Consider the following 14,316-nt stretch of genomic DNA (forward strand, 5'->3'; position numbering starts at 1 on the left):
AAGGACCTTGTGTGCTATTCAGTCACGTTTTTAACTAAAGCACCACACTGAGATGGCAAAGTCAAAGGCTGTGGGCAACATATGTCTTAAAAAGTCTGAAACTTTTGTGCAGCTGTTACTGGAACTCAGGCTGGCTTTTGGCGCAGCTGGTCATGACACAGTTATTGATAATGAGGGTGAATGGATTTTAGTTTCCAGCACCTGGTAACACTGCCAAACGTACCAGAAGCTGGTTCGATGACCGTGGTGTTCCTGTTCCTCACTGGCCAGCAAACTCAACCTGACCTGGACCTCTTAGAAAACCTCTGGGCTGTCAAAGAGGAAGCTGAGAGGAGGATGACCTGGAAGAAATCTGGGTTTCCATTGCACCCGCACAGCGCCACAGGCGGATCGCCTACATGCCTCGCCGCATTATTGAAGTAATTCCTACCAGAGGAGGTTCAACTAAGTGTAGAGTGAATTAAAATGTAAACACTTTCCAGAAGTTTGACATTTGTGTTTAAGATGTCTGTTTTTTAATGGGTCTAACGTGATACTCTAGTGTTCTGAAGCAATGAAGTTTGGAAATATTTCACTCCTTGTAGTGAATCTCTTTAAAATGACCATTTAACTTGAACTTACAATGTACTTTTAGCTGTTAATATTTACAATCCAGCCTGAACGGAGACATGATTAAACTCTTTAATATTCTTCAATAAAGAAAACAAAGCCATCACAAGCAAAGCATCAAAGTGTACATCACATTACTTTTATAGTTAGTTTCTCCATTAAAGGATTTTTTCAAAGTCATGCAGCATTTTCTTCAAACACGCCGTCACTGCTGATCCGTGAATCATCCCATCATTGAATCAGTATGATGCACCGTGTAGTCAGGCTAATGAGTTGGATATAAGCCTTGAAAATAAGTAACATATTTCAGGATGTTTTTAATCTTTGGAGAGTGGCATTTAAATACAGCTGTCGATAATTAAGTATTCAAGCAAAAATTTACCCCTCAAAATTACTTTTTGTACAGTTTTTTTCAGGATTTATTTTTGAAACAAGACAACACAAACAACAAAATCTCTTCAGCGGCACGTCACGCGGCTGATATTTCTGATATTTTAAAGCTTCGTGAAAAGAAATAAAGCTGGATCAAATGTTTAGCAGTTGCATCAACATGGCTTACCGCACATTTTGATTTCAATCGAGACATGGTATACTACTACTTTTTGTTCATTAAATATTTCTTGGTGTTCTTTTCTGGCTGAATCAAAATGATGAAACACTTTGGAGCAAATATACACAGTATCAGTCCAAAACTGGAGGCCAGAATAGCAAATATCTCCACAGCCACAGTAAATTTTCCAGGAGAGCTGACATAAGCTGGGATGAAGGTGATCCAGACTGCACAGAATATCAACATGCTGAAGGTTATCATCTTGGCTTCGTTAAAATTATCAGGTAGTTTCCGAGCTAGAACAGCTAACACAAAGCAAAACAGAGCCAGCAGGCCGATGTAGCCGAGCACAGCCCAGAAACCAACAGCAGAGCCTAACGCACATTCCAGGATGATCTTCTCCTTGTAGGTGGTCAGATTTTTCACTGGGAAGGGAGGACTCACAACCAACCAAATGATACATATTATAACCTGAATAAAGGTTACAGACATTACAGTCATTCTTTGTTGTACAGGTCCAAACCATTTCATTGCATTACTACCAGGAAGTGTAGCTTTAAAGGCCATTAGAACCACTATAGTTTTCCCAAGAACACAGGAGATACAGAGAACAAATGTGATGCCAAACGCTGTGTGCCGCAGCATGCAGGACCACTCAGAGGGGGCTCCAATGAAAGTTAATGAACATAAGAAACACAGAGTCAGAGAGAAGAGCAGCAGGAAGCTCAGCTCTGAGTTGTTGGCTCTGACAATTGGGGTTGTTCTGTGATGGAAGAAAAGCAATCCTGTAATTATAGCCAGAAAGGCTCCACTAACAGAGAATACAGCCAGGATGATTGACAGGACTTCATCGAAGGAAAGAAACTCCACAGGTTTGGGAAAACAATTGTTCTTCCCTGCATTAGGCCAGAACTCTCTGGGACACAGGAAGCAATCTGGAGCATCTAAAATAAAAAAGCAGCCATTACAACAGTTCATATTTTCATGAAGTGATTTACATAGAAAATAAATGTACCTGTCATATTACTGATCTCTCCTTCAGGACATGGTATACAGTCATAGCAGCAGATTGGTTTTCCTTTCTGCAACACTTTACGAGTTCCTGGAGGACAACTCTCTGAGCAAACCGACACTGGAACCTGAAACAGAGGCAACATTAAAACAATTATTATGCAAAATTCTAGTCTAACTAGTTCGCAACTTCTTCATTTGATAAATTAAAGTACTTGTGTGCCATCTTCCAGCCAGGTTAGGTTCCTGTTGATACGAAACTGTTCCCCCCTCTGCAGTGATGCATCGTAGTATCCCACTGTTACCGGCTCAATAACACCTTTCTCAGTCTTTTGCCAGTTTACCAGCTCATAAAAAGCTATGGGGTCCCCATTAACATCGAACGACACATGATAGCCATTTCGAGAAAAGTTTACTTTCTTTAGTTCAGTTAAAACCTACGAACCAAGAAAAGGAGACAGTAAGAAATCAATAGCAAGGTTAGAAATGAATAAAGAAGAAATTTACAACAGATTTTAAACTCTGGCATTTACTTATTATTCAAGCTGACCTGTTGGGGCTCCAGTCTGATGTATTTATTACATTGTCTGGTTGCATTTGTTTCCTCACATATTACATTGTGTATAGCATGTGCTATTGCATAAACAGCCTTGTACACCATGTTAGAAACTCTTAACTGAGATGTTTCAGTGTACGGACTTTTAAGGGTTTTTAGATCTTCAGTTCCATCACACACTCTCTTGTTTAGTTTAGAAGCTGAGGAGAAATAAATTAGTGAATAAAAATGATGTAAAGAGACAATCTGAAATTGATCAAGCAATCATGCTAATAATTTAGTTTTATTGCACATAGTCTCAGGTTATAGCACGCTAACTATTATACAACTTTGAGTTTTCTTTTCAAGACTAAACAGCCAAACTTTCACAAAAATTACAATATTGTGGATTAACATAAAATTAGTAACTTGGTGGTTCAGAGTACACCTTATTCTTTCACAAACAGTTTGACAGTTTTATATTACTGCTTAAATTTATGACTGACAACTGTTAGACTATAAAAAAAAATTGCCATTGTACTTGATTAATTTGAAAATTATGTTTCGTATACAATAAATAAAAAGTCTGGGAGTGTTTTTTTTACAAATATATATTACTTGGGGTATTTCAAATCAACACTTTGATCCAAATCAAATAAAGAAACATGAAACTGGCACATCTAATAACAGCAGAAGGAGCAATTCACACCCTGAGAAATGACTGGAAAACATTTCTTACCAATTATGTGTCAAGTATCATCAAGTGAAAACAATTGTTTTGTTTAATGTAACGCATACAGTTACTAGTTTGTGTGATTACACCGAAAACAAACTGAGGGAAAAAGAAATAAAACTTTCTCACCTTTTGTCAGGCTGCAGTTGAACGCATCCTCCCAGAACTCAGTGAGAACTGAGGACGCAGAAACTTCAGAGGGAGAGAGATTTAAAAGGAAGTCTCTCAAACCTGGGACCACAGATTTCTGAATAGCAACACCGATGGCCCCTGTGCAGAAACTGAATCTCATCAGGTTTGGGTCAGTTATCCAGGCCTCGCTTCCAATCCACTGACGAGGTGGAGCTGGCTGCCATGCCAGCTCTTCAAAGAGGATTTTCATGTCTCCAGGAGCTGCAAACGCCACGACTACCGTTGCTGTTGAACTGAAGAAACAGAAATTCAGTCATATTACTAATCATTTGCTGAGTCACATGTATACAAACACATATGACATAAGCGAGTGACGCAAAAAAAACCTCCGGACAGCATCGGCGACTTTTCGGATTTTGCTCTGTGGGTGGGTCCAGTCGAAGGATTCGATGTACTCCACACAGATCCCCTCTCTGCGTGCCGTGTCAAGAAAAGTTGCTATGCCGTAATTTCCATAATCTGAGTCTGAATGGACGGCTCCGATCCAGGTCCAACCAAAGTGTTTCACCAGTTTGGCCAGCGCAGCGGCTTGATAATAATCACTGGGAATCGTTCTGAAAAAGGTCGGGTACTCCTGTTTATCAGACAGGCAGGCACAGGTGGCAAAGTGACTCACCTGCAGGAGGAAAGATTTAAAAAAACAAAGCAAAGATGTGATAGAGAATATGTGTATTAGAGTTTCTGTTTGCAATGAACCTGTTTTTTCCTACCAGAGGGATGTTGAATGACCCCATGATGCGTGACATGCTGATGGATGGAGTGGATCCAGAGTCTCCCACAGCAGCCACCACCACTCCAGACTGAGAACAATTATCTCCTTTGTAAAACACAGGGTCCTGACCGTTTGACAGCTGAAATGCCACATGTACAGCTACTGGCACGGCGGAGCATGTGTCATAGATCTGATAACCCAGTCTGATGCCAGGCAGCAGCTCTGTGCTGTTGTTTATCTCCTCAATTGCAAAGATCATTGTGCGGGAGAAGCGCAGATCCCGGGCGTTAAAACTGCACAGAATGAAATGTTAACCCCGACAGAAAAGTATTAATAATAAAAAAAAAAACAACTGAAAAACAGTATGAGCAAGTTGTGGAAAAAAATAAATAGGATTATTAACAATTTGATAACAGAGTATGAGATTTTAACATGTTACTTGAATGAAGCTGAGCCCACATTGAGGTTATCATCAATAAATCTATAGCTACATCTATGCAACGGTAAAGATATATTTTCTTTGGAGATCATAACATAATTACACATAATTTGCAACATTTCTCCCTCTTACTAACCTTCCTGTGCATCTCGGTAGCTCAGGCTTTGTGGTGTAGTTGTTTACCAGTGTGTGCATTTGGTAGTGAATAAAGAAAGCCCCTCCAATCACAAAGTCCCCATCCATGGAAAAGGCAGGCAGACGGGCAGAACCCTGCAGGCTACATTTCACCAATGGAGCCTCGGCGCTGACACCAGCACCGTTCAGAGCGTCTGTTGACTGAATGGTTCTTACCACGTCATCATTAAAGGAGCCAGCAACAACTGCAATTAACAGGTTGAACAAACTCACTGCTAATCTCAGGCCAATCTCCATTCTCCAAGCGTGTGTAGGCAGCTAGTGTGTTTTATTGGTCTTTTACGGCACACAACAGATCAGGTGATCATTGGAAAACGCATGACATCACCAGTCATCTTTGATAAAGTGTATAGAATGATTTTTCTTGGACTTAATTGGTTCAAAAGCACCGCCTCCAACTGACTGAATTCGCTTTGGTTGGGCTGATTTTTTTTTTTTTTTCGGTGGCGTATGAAAGTATGTTTTGTACTCTACAGGTCTTCAGCTGTTCACTCTTGCTTTTAATTGTGTCAAATAATTTAACTTGCATACAAATAGTTTTGGGGCAACTCTGTAATACCTTCAGATTAATGTCATTATCTACATTGGCAAAGAGGAAGTATTTGAGCCTGTTAGAGGAAGTGCTTAGCTAAAACTCTCAAAAAAAATATAGCTCAAGTTTGACACTGCAGTGTGAATTAAAGCTATTTTTAATCACACAAGGTAATGTTACGGGCAGGTTAAACTAATGTATTTCACCATTAAAGTTGCGGAAGGTATGTTTTTAAAAAAAAAATAAAAACATTTTTATTTAAAAAATATATTTTATTATCCCCTTACAATGGGCTAAGTCAGCGCTTTTCTTAAAACTCCCTACTGCAACTTTAAGCTAACTAATTAATTCTTATACCAACTGTAACACGGGGGAAGAACCGGGATTGTGACGGAGGACGTGGCCCTAAAGCCAACTGGTAGACTTCTTAAATATCAAGTAGCCTAGGGTTCCCAATTAACAGTACACAGGTAGGTCTGGCTTAAAATGAGGAAACAGGAATAACATACAAAATATATTTAATTTATACATTCTTTTACAATATTAAAAATACTTTATTATTCTAGTTTAAAACCCATTAGAGCACAGCAACTCAGGACACAAGAAGCAATTTGAGACTTAAAACAAAAACAACTGCAAACTAAATTAGTAACCACGCAAATTAAGGACACAAAATGATGTTGGACAAAACACACAAAAAAAGCCAAATCTCACGTTGCGTCAGCCCAGTCCTATGACGCTGCGCCCAATCAGCTGATTCATAAAATAAAACAACAAAATATGAACTAACAGTTTGGTTTTGTGGTGCCTGTGCTACAACTCCAGCTCTTTAGCTCAACCTATTAACAATTTAACCGAAAGCATAAAAAAAATGCACCCAGGTGAGAGCACAATATGCAACATCAGCAATCTGTAATGCCAAAAACAACAATAAAGTGTCTGCTGACAATAATAAAACCACTTAAGGTAATGTGGTGGGATGGTGTTCCACCCTCCCAACTCTGTGCACCAGGTGTAGTAAGAAGCGCGCCGTTGATTGGTGGGCGGGGCAGATAGCTTTATAGCCGAGCAGGCCGCTGCAAGGTGCGTGTGACACTCCATACCAGTAAGTGGCGGTAATGCTCACCCAACGTTTTTTGCCAACCGCCAATAAATTTAAACAAGAAGAAGAAGGTCCGTGTGTCTTTGTTTCCCTTACTACATGTCGGCTGCAGAAAGTGGCTGGTGTGCTTGATCCACTCATCTGAATCTTAAGTGCCATTTGTACCATCTGGGCTGGGATTGTGGTTAGTTTTTTTTTTTTGCTATACCTGCCGTGCGTTTCTGCAGCGTTGCTCTGCTGGCGTTAGCGGCTGCATCTGGAGGTTGTTGCGGCTTCCATCAAGTCCTCGCCTGCTGATCCTCTCCCTTCCTGGTCGGCTGTGCTTCCACTCCTAGGTAAGCTACCGGTTTAGATGTTAATTTACTTTACCTGAATTCACAGGTTTTCTAATGAGTTTTCTGGTTTAGGATTGTTTTGGAGTTGCAGCGCTTGGACGCTCTGCTGTCTTGTTTTGCCGGTGTTTGTTTGGGCCGCTCTGAACAAAACCTGTTGCTGCTTGGACAGGCTGAGCGAGCGGGGCAGGACTCCTCTGGCCCCATCGAAAGGCATTGAAATTGGACAATGACAATTTGTTCCACCGTTTGAAGTGCTTGTGTTTTTTCCTTTTACAGTTTGTTTGCTTATTATTGAAATTACTAATGAGTTTGCTTTTGTTTTGATTTACTAATTTGTTTTCTTTTGCATTGCATGTTTTGTTTATTTATCTTTTTGGAATAATTTAAATTGCCTTTATTTCACATAATCCCTTTTCTTTCCAGGGACCGAGTAGTAGCCCTGAAGTCATGTTTCTTTTTTTTTTAAAAAAAGAGAAATGTTTTAATGAAATTGTTTAATAAAAATATTGTGGACTATTCTGTGTTCTGGTGCATCTTGTTTAAAAAGACCTCCCCCCCGCTGGTCACAGATGAAAAACTGTTGCCTTAATCAGCCACACAACAGCGTACTTTCAGATGCTGCAGCAAAGAACCACTGAAATGCATCCCAGAAAGCACGTCAGAAAGATGGTAGTGTAAAGGAAAATGATTATTTGTTGGCGCTTAATACAGTTAATCTACGACATGTGTAACAGTTATATACAATACTCTTATTTGGAACAGGTCTCGTCTGAGATGCGGTAAGCAGACAGAGCAGGGCCCTTTGCCTCCCCCACACTAGAGCAATAAATTTGCATTCCAATGGAAGTGGGGACTACGGAGGTGTCTGTGAAATCTCATCTTAGGACGTTTGGCGCCAGGGATCTTCCGTATCAGGCAGCGATGGGCACGAAGTGGTCCGCCTTTGCTTAGATAAAAAAAACAGACACCTTTGCTATAAATCAGGAAGTCACAACTTTCTTTGGGGGCCTGAGGGAGTTCTAATTGGTCGAAGAGCAGAACGCCTTCTTTGCATATATTAAATAGGGAAACGCCTCTTTGGTTAAAATTTCAGGGCAGCACCGGAGAGGGGCTGAGAGAGTTTTTTTTCATCTTTTCTCCACGAGGGCGCCTTTGTCTGTCTTATATGTTTTGTGTTCGTCTGTCTTCCCTTGTGTGTTTTTATTTTCATGAGAAAATGCATATCTCTGTATCTCTGCAGCTTTGTTGTCGATTGCTTTGTATGAGATTAAACTCTGTGATCTGTGACGTCATTCTGTTTCGCCGTACTTTTGCAGCCGTGATGACATCCGCTCGCGACCCGGCTAACAGGAGGAAAAGGAGAGCCATGCTTTTCCAAAATTTAAGCTAACATAATAACTTTCCTCTTTAACAGTAGCAACAATATAAAAAGCGACCTAACATTGCACAGAACCAAACACGGGTGACAACAAAAATCCATTTATCCTACCAGCAGCACAAATGTGCAGGAGCCAAAAATTGGCGGCGCCAGCGCTCATCCGACTCTCTACACTTGGCGGGAACACCTGGTGCTTATATACACACTAATGAGCCCGACGACGCTGCGAACGGAAGTGAAGGTGGGGAAACTGGGCATGATGCATTCAAGGGCCAGAAGCGGGTGGGAATTTACAGCTATTTTATATAAACACTGTTGTCCACCAGGTTACACAACTATTATGTAAGAAGGGAAAAAAACAAGAAGTGGCTGCAGTGAAAAGCAAGGGCTATCACTGATTGGATAACAGCGCAGTTGACTTTTGAACCGGAAATTATTCTGCCACGTATCACAGATAGGGAATACAGTTGAAACCAAAAGTTTACAGACACCAAGTAAAAACATCTACATTTTTTAATTTAAATCACACTTCAATTTATTTGCTTTTTTCGTGCATACGGCAGAATTTGCCTGTTTCTACATGTGTTCCTTGCTGCTTCTTTTTTTAACATATACAAACGCCATGTCAGTCTAGTGTAGTCATATGAAATGTCTTAATTTACTAAAATTATGTTAAGAATTCCAATTCTAGAACTTTTTGAAATTAAATGAGTTGCCATCACCTCTGCTTAAAAAGTGATTGTGTTTTCAAGTCTTTGACAATGTGGGATTAGTTTTTGTTCATGAGAAATTTCTTGGTGTTCTTCTCCGGCTGAATCAAAATGATGAAACACTTTGGAGCAAATATACACAGTATCAGTGCAAAACTGGAGGCCAGAATAGCAAATATCTCCACAGCCACAGTAAATTTTCCAGGAGAGCTGACATAAGCTGGGATGAAGGTGATCCAGACTGCACAGAATATCAACATGCTGAAGGTTATCATCTTGGCTTCATTGAAATTATCAGGTAGTTTCCGAGCTAGAACAGCTAACACAAAGCAAAACACAGCCAGCAGGCCGATGTAGCCGAGCACAGCCCAGAAACCAACAGCAGAGCCTAACGCACATTCCAGGATGATCTTCTCCTTGTAGGTGGTCAGATTTTTCACTGGGAAGGGAGGACTCACAACCAACCAAATGATACATATTATAACCTGAATAAATGTGAGAACCACTACAGTCATTCTTTGCTGTGGAGGACCAAACCATTTCATTGCATTACTACCAGGAAGTGTAGCTTTAAAGGCCATTAGAACCACTATAGTTTTTCCAAGAACACAGGAGATACAGAGAACAAATGTGATGCCAAACGCTGTGTGCCGCAGCATGCAGGACCACTCAGAGGGGGCTCCAATGAAAGTTAGTGAACATAAGAAACACAGAGTCAAAGCAAAAAGAAGTAGGAAACTCAGCTCAGAGTTGTTGGCTCTGACAATTGGAGTTGTTCTGTGATAGAAGAAAATCACTGCTGTCATGATGGCCAGAAAGGCTCCACTAACAGAGAATACAGCCAGGATGATTGACAGGACTTCATCGAAGGAAAGAAACTCCACAGGTTTAGGAAAACAATTGTTCTTCCCTGCATTAGGCCAGAACTCTCTGGGACACAGGAAGCAATCTGGAGCATCTAAAAAAAAAACAGCCATTACAACAGTTCATATTTTCATGAAGTGATTTACATAGAAAATAAATGTACCTGTCATATTACTGATCTCTCCTTCAGGACATGGTATACAGTCATAGCAGCAGATTGGTTTTCCTTTCTGCAACACTTTACGAGTTCCTGGAGGACAACTCTCTGAGCAAACTGACACTGGAACCTGAAACAGAGGCAACATTTAAACAATTATTATGCAAAATTCTAGTCTAACTAGTTCGCAACTTCTTCATTTGATAAATTAAAGTACTTGTGTGCCATCTTCCAGCCAGGTTAGGTTCCTGTTGATACGAAACTGTTCCCCCCTCTGCAGTGATGCATCGTAGTATCCCACTGTTACCGGCTCAATAACACCTTTCTCACTCTTTTGCCAGTTTACCAGCTCATAAAAAGCTATGGGGTCCCCATTAACATCGAATGACACATGATAGCCATTTCGAGAAAAGTTTACTTTCTTTAGTTCAGTTAAAACCTACGAACCAAGAAAAGGAGACAGTAAGAAATCAATAGCAAGGTTAGAAATGAATAAAGAAGAAATTTACAACAGATTTTAAACTCTGGCATTTACTTATTAATCAAGCTGACCTGTTGGGGCTCCAGTCTGATGTATTTATTACATTGTCTGGTTGCATTTGTTTCCTCACATATTACATTGTGAGGAATGTAATATGAAAGAACGAGATCGCGGATACAAGCGGCCGAAATGGGTTTTCTCCGTAGGGTGGCTGGGCTCTCCCTTAGAGATAGGGTGAGAAGCTCAGTTATCCGGGAGGGACTCAGAGTAGAGCCGCTGCTCCTTCACATCGAGAGGAGCCAGTTGAGGTGGCTCGGGCATCTGGTCAGGATGCCTCCTAGACGCCTCCCTGGTGAGGTGTTCCGGGCACGTCCCACCGGGAGGAGGCCCCGGGGAAGACCCAGGACACGCTGGAGGGACTATGTCTCTCGGCTGGCCTGGGAACGCCTCGGGATTCCCCCGGAGGAGCTAGAAGAAGTGGCTGGGGAGAGGGAAGTCTGGGCCTCCCTTCTGAAGCTGCTACCCCCGCGACCCGACCTCGGATAAGCGGAAGAAGATGGATGGATGGATGGATGGACATATTACATTGTGTATAGCATGCGCTATTGCATAAACAGCCTTGTACACCATGTTAGAAACTCTTAACTGAGATGTTTCAGTGTACGGACTTTTAAGGGTTTTTAGATCTTCAGTTCCATCACACACTCTCTTGTTTTGTTTAGAAGCTGAGGAGAAATAAATTAGTGAATAAAAATTATGTAAAGAGACAATTTGAAATTGTTCAAACAATCATGCTAATAATTTAGTTTTATTGCACATAGTCTCAGGTTATAGCACGCTAACTATTATACAACTTTGAGTTTTCTTTTCAAGACTAAACAGCCAAACTTTCACACAAATTACAATATTGTAGGTTAACATAAAATTAGTAACTTGGTGGTTCAGAGTACACCTTATTCTTTCACAAATAGTTTGAAAGTTTTATATTACTGCTTAAATTTATGACTGACAACTGTTAGACTATAAAATAAATGTGCCATTGTACTTGATTAATTTGAAAATTATGTTTCGTATACAATAAATAAAGTCTGGGAGTGTTTTTTTACAAATATATATTACTTGGGGTATTTCAAATCAACACTTTGATCCAAATCAATTAAAGAAACATGAAACTGGTACATCTAATAACAGCAGAAGGAGCAATTCACACCCTGAGAAATGACTGGAAAACATTTCTTACCAATTATGTGTCAAGTATCATCAAGTGAAAACAATTGTTTTGTTTAATATAATGCATACAGTTACTAGTTTGTGTGATTACACCGAAAACAAACTGAGGGAAAAAGAGATAAAACTTTCTCACCTTTTGTCAGGCTGCAGTTGAACGCATCCTCCCAGAACTCAGTGAGAACTGAGGACGCAGAAACTTCAGAGGGAGAGAGATTTAAAAGGAAATCTCTCAGACCTGGGACCACAGATTTCTGAATAGCAACACCGATGGCCCCTGTGCAGAAACTGAATCTCATCAGGTTTGAGTCAGTTATCCAGGCTTCGCTCGCGATCCACTGACGAGGTGGAGGAGGATCCCGGGCCAGTTCCTCCAGCAGAACTTTCGTTTCTCCAACAGCTGTAAACGCTACAACAACCACTGCTGTTGAACTGAAAAGACAAAGTGTTTAGTGCTCAGACTGAGGTAATCTTTAAAATCATATTCAAATTACAAAATTGACAGGAAAAAAAAAAATCAATGTACAAACCTACGGATAACATCTGCAACTCTTTGGATCTTGCTTTGTGGGTTGCTTCTATAAAAAGACTCAATGTACTCCACACAGATCCCCTCTCTGAGTGCTGCTTCTAGAAAAGAGGCCATGCCATTATTTCCATAATCTGAGTCCGAATGGACGGCTCCTATCCAAGTCCAACCAAAGTGTTTCACCAGTTTGGCCAGCGCAGCGGCTTGGTAATAATCACTGGGAATCGTTCTGAAAAAAGTAGGGAACTGTTGTTTGTCCGACAGGCAGGCACAGGTGGCAAAGTGACTCACCTGCAGGAGGAAAGATTTAAAAAAACAAAACAAAGATGTGATAGAGAATATGTGTATTAGAGTTTCTGTTTGCAATGAACCTGTTTTTTCCTACCAGAGGGATGTTGAATGACCCCATGATGCGTGACATGCTGATGGATGGAGTGGATCCAGAGTCTCCCACAGCAGCCACCACCACTCCAGACTGAGAACAATTATCTCCTTTGTAAAACACAGGGTCCTGACCGTTTGACAGCTGAAATGCCACATGTACAGCTACTGGCACGGCGGAGCATGTGTCATAGATCTGATAACCCAGTCTGATGCCAGGCAGCAGCTCTGTGCTGTTGTTTATCTCCTCAATTGCAAAGATCATTGTGCGGGAGAAGCGCAGATCCCGGGCATTAAAGCTGCACAGAATGAAATGTTAACCCCGACATAAAAGTATTAATAATAGATAAAAACCCTGAAAAACAGTATGAGCAAGTTGTGGAAAAAACTAAATAGGAATGGTGTATTAACAATTTGATAACAGAGATTTTAACATTTTACTTGAATAAAGCTGAGCCCACATTGAAGTTATCATCAATAAATCTATAGCTACATCTATGCAACTGTAAAGATATATTTTCTTTGGAGATCATAACAAAATGACACATAATTTGCAACATTTCTCCCTCTTACTAACCTTCCTGTGCATCTCGGCAGCTCAGGCTTTGTGGTGTAGTTGTTTACCAGTGTGTGCATTTGGTAGTGAATAAAGAAAGCCCCTCCAATCACAAAGTCCCCATCCATGGAAAAGGCAGGCAGACGGGCAGAACCCTGCAGGCTACATTTCACCAATGGAGCCTCGGCGCTGACACCAGCACCGTTCAGAGCGTCTGCTGACTGAATGGTTCTTACCACGTCATCATTAAAGGAGCCAGCAACAACTGCAATTAACAGGTTGAACAAACTCACTGCTAATCTCAGGCCAATCTCCATTCTCCAAGCGTGTGTAGGCAGCTAGTGTGTTTTATTGGTCTTTTACGGCACACAACAGATCAGGTGATCATTGGAAAACGCATGACATCACCAGTCATCTTTGATAAAGTGTATAGAATGATTTTTCTTGAACTTAATTGGTTCAAAAGCACCGCCTCCAACTGACTGAATTCGCTTTGGTTGGGCTAATTTTTTTTTTTTTCGGTGGCGTATGAAAGTATGTTTTGTACTCTACAGGTCTTCAGCTGTTCACTCTTGCTTTTAATTGTGTCGAATAATTTAACTTGCATACAAATAGTTTTGGGGCAACTCTGTAATACCTTCAGATTAATGTCATTATTATCTACATTGGCAAAGAGGAAGTATTTGAGCCTGTTAGAGGAAGTGCTTAGCTAAAACTCTCAAAAAAAATATAGCTCAAGTTTGACACTGCAGTGTGAATTAAAGCTATTTTTAATCACATAACAAGGTAATGTTACAGGCAGGTTAAGCTTATGTATTTCATCATTAATTAGAGTTGCGGAAGGTATTTTATTTTATTTTTCAAATAAAAACACATTTTTATTTTAAAAATATATTTTATTATCCCCTTACAATGGGCTAAGTCAGCCTTTTTCTCAAAACTCCCTACTGCAACTTTAAGCTAACTAATTCATTCTTATACCAACTCTTACGTAAGAAAAAAAAAGAACAACAAGAAGTAGGTGCAGTGAAAAACATGGGCTATCACTGATAGGATAGCAGCGCAGTTGACATTTGAACCGGAAATTA

At 40.5% G+C, this 14,316-nt stretch overlaps 2 protein-coding genes across 2 annotated transcripts; both read right to left on the reverse strand.

Annotated features, from left to right (window-relative positions):
* Window positions 1–667: 667 nt before the first annotated feature.
* Window positions 668–5,206, reverse strand: LOC116708268 (extracellular calcium-sensing receptor-like). Its single transcript, XM_032546129.1, has 8 exons — window positions 4,918–5,206; window positions 4,341–4,635; window positions 3,957–4,246; window positions 3,568–3,863; window positions 2,721–2,926; window positions 2,386–2,607; window positions 2,175–2,298; window positions 668–2,103 (listed from the first exon to the last, which is right to left on the reverse strand). The coding sequence occupies exons 1-8, from the start codon at window positions 5,022–5,024 to the stop codon at window positions 1,205–1,207; spliced, it is 2,439 nt and encodes an 812-aa protein (XP_032402020.1). The 5' UTR covers window positions 5,025–5,206; the 3' UTR covers window positions 668–1,204.
* A 3,476-nt stretch (window positions 5,207–8,682) lies between these two features.
* Window positions 8,683–13,551, reverse strand: LOC116708269 (extracellular calcium-sensing receptor-like). Its single transcript, XM_032546130.1, has 9 exons — window positions 13,250–13,551; window positions 12,677–12,971; window positions 12,293–12,582; window positions 11,899–12,194; window positions 11,128–11,260; window positions 10,607–10,679; window positions 10,272–10,493; window positions 10,061–10,184; window positions 8,683–9,991 (listed from the first exon to the last, which is right to left on the reverse strand). The coding sequence occupies exons 1-9, from the start codon at window positions 13,543–13,545 to the stop codon at window positions 9,093–9,095; spliced, it is 2,628 nt and encodes an 875-aa protein (XP_032402021.1). The 5' UTR covers window positions 13,546–13,551; the 3' UTR covers window positions 8,683–9,092.
* Window positions 13,552–14,316: the final 765 nt, after the last annotated feature.

The sequence above is a fragment of the Xiphophorus hellerii genome, chromosome 18 (assembly GCF_003331165.1).
Source record: "Xiphophorus hellerii strain 12219 chromosome 18, Xiphophorus_hellerii-4.1, whole genome shotgun sequence".
NCBI classification, from domain to species: domain Eukaryota; kingdom Metazoa; phylum Chordata; class Actinopteri; order Cyprinodontiformes; family Poeciliidae; genus Xiphophorus; species Xiphophorus hellerii.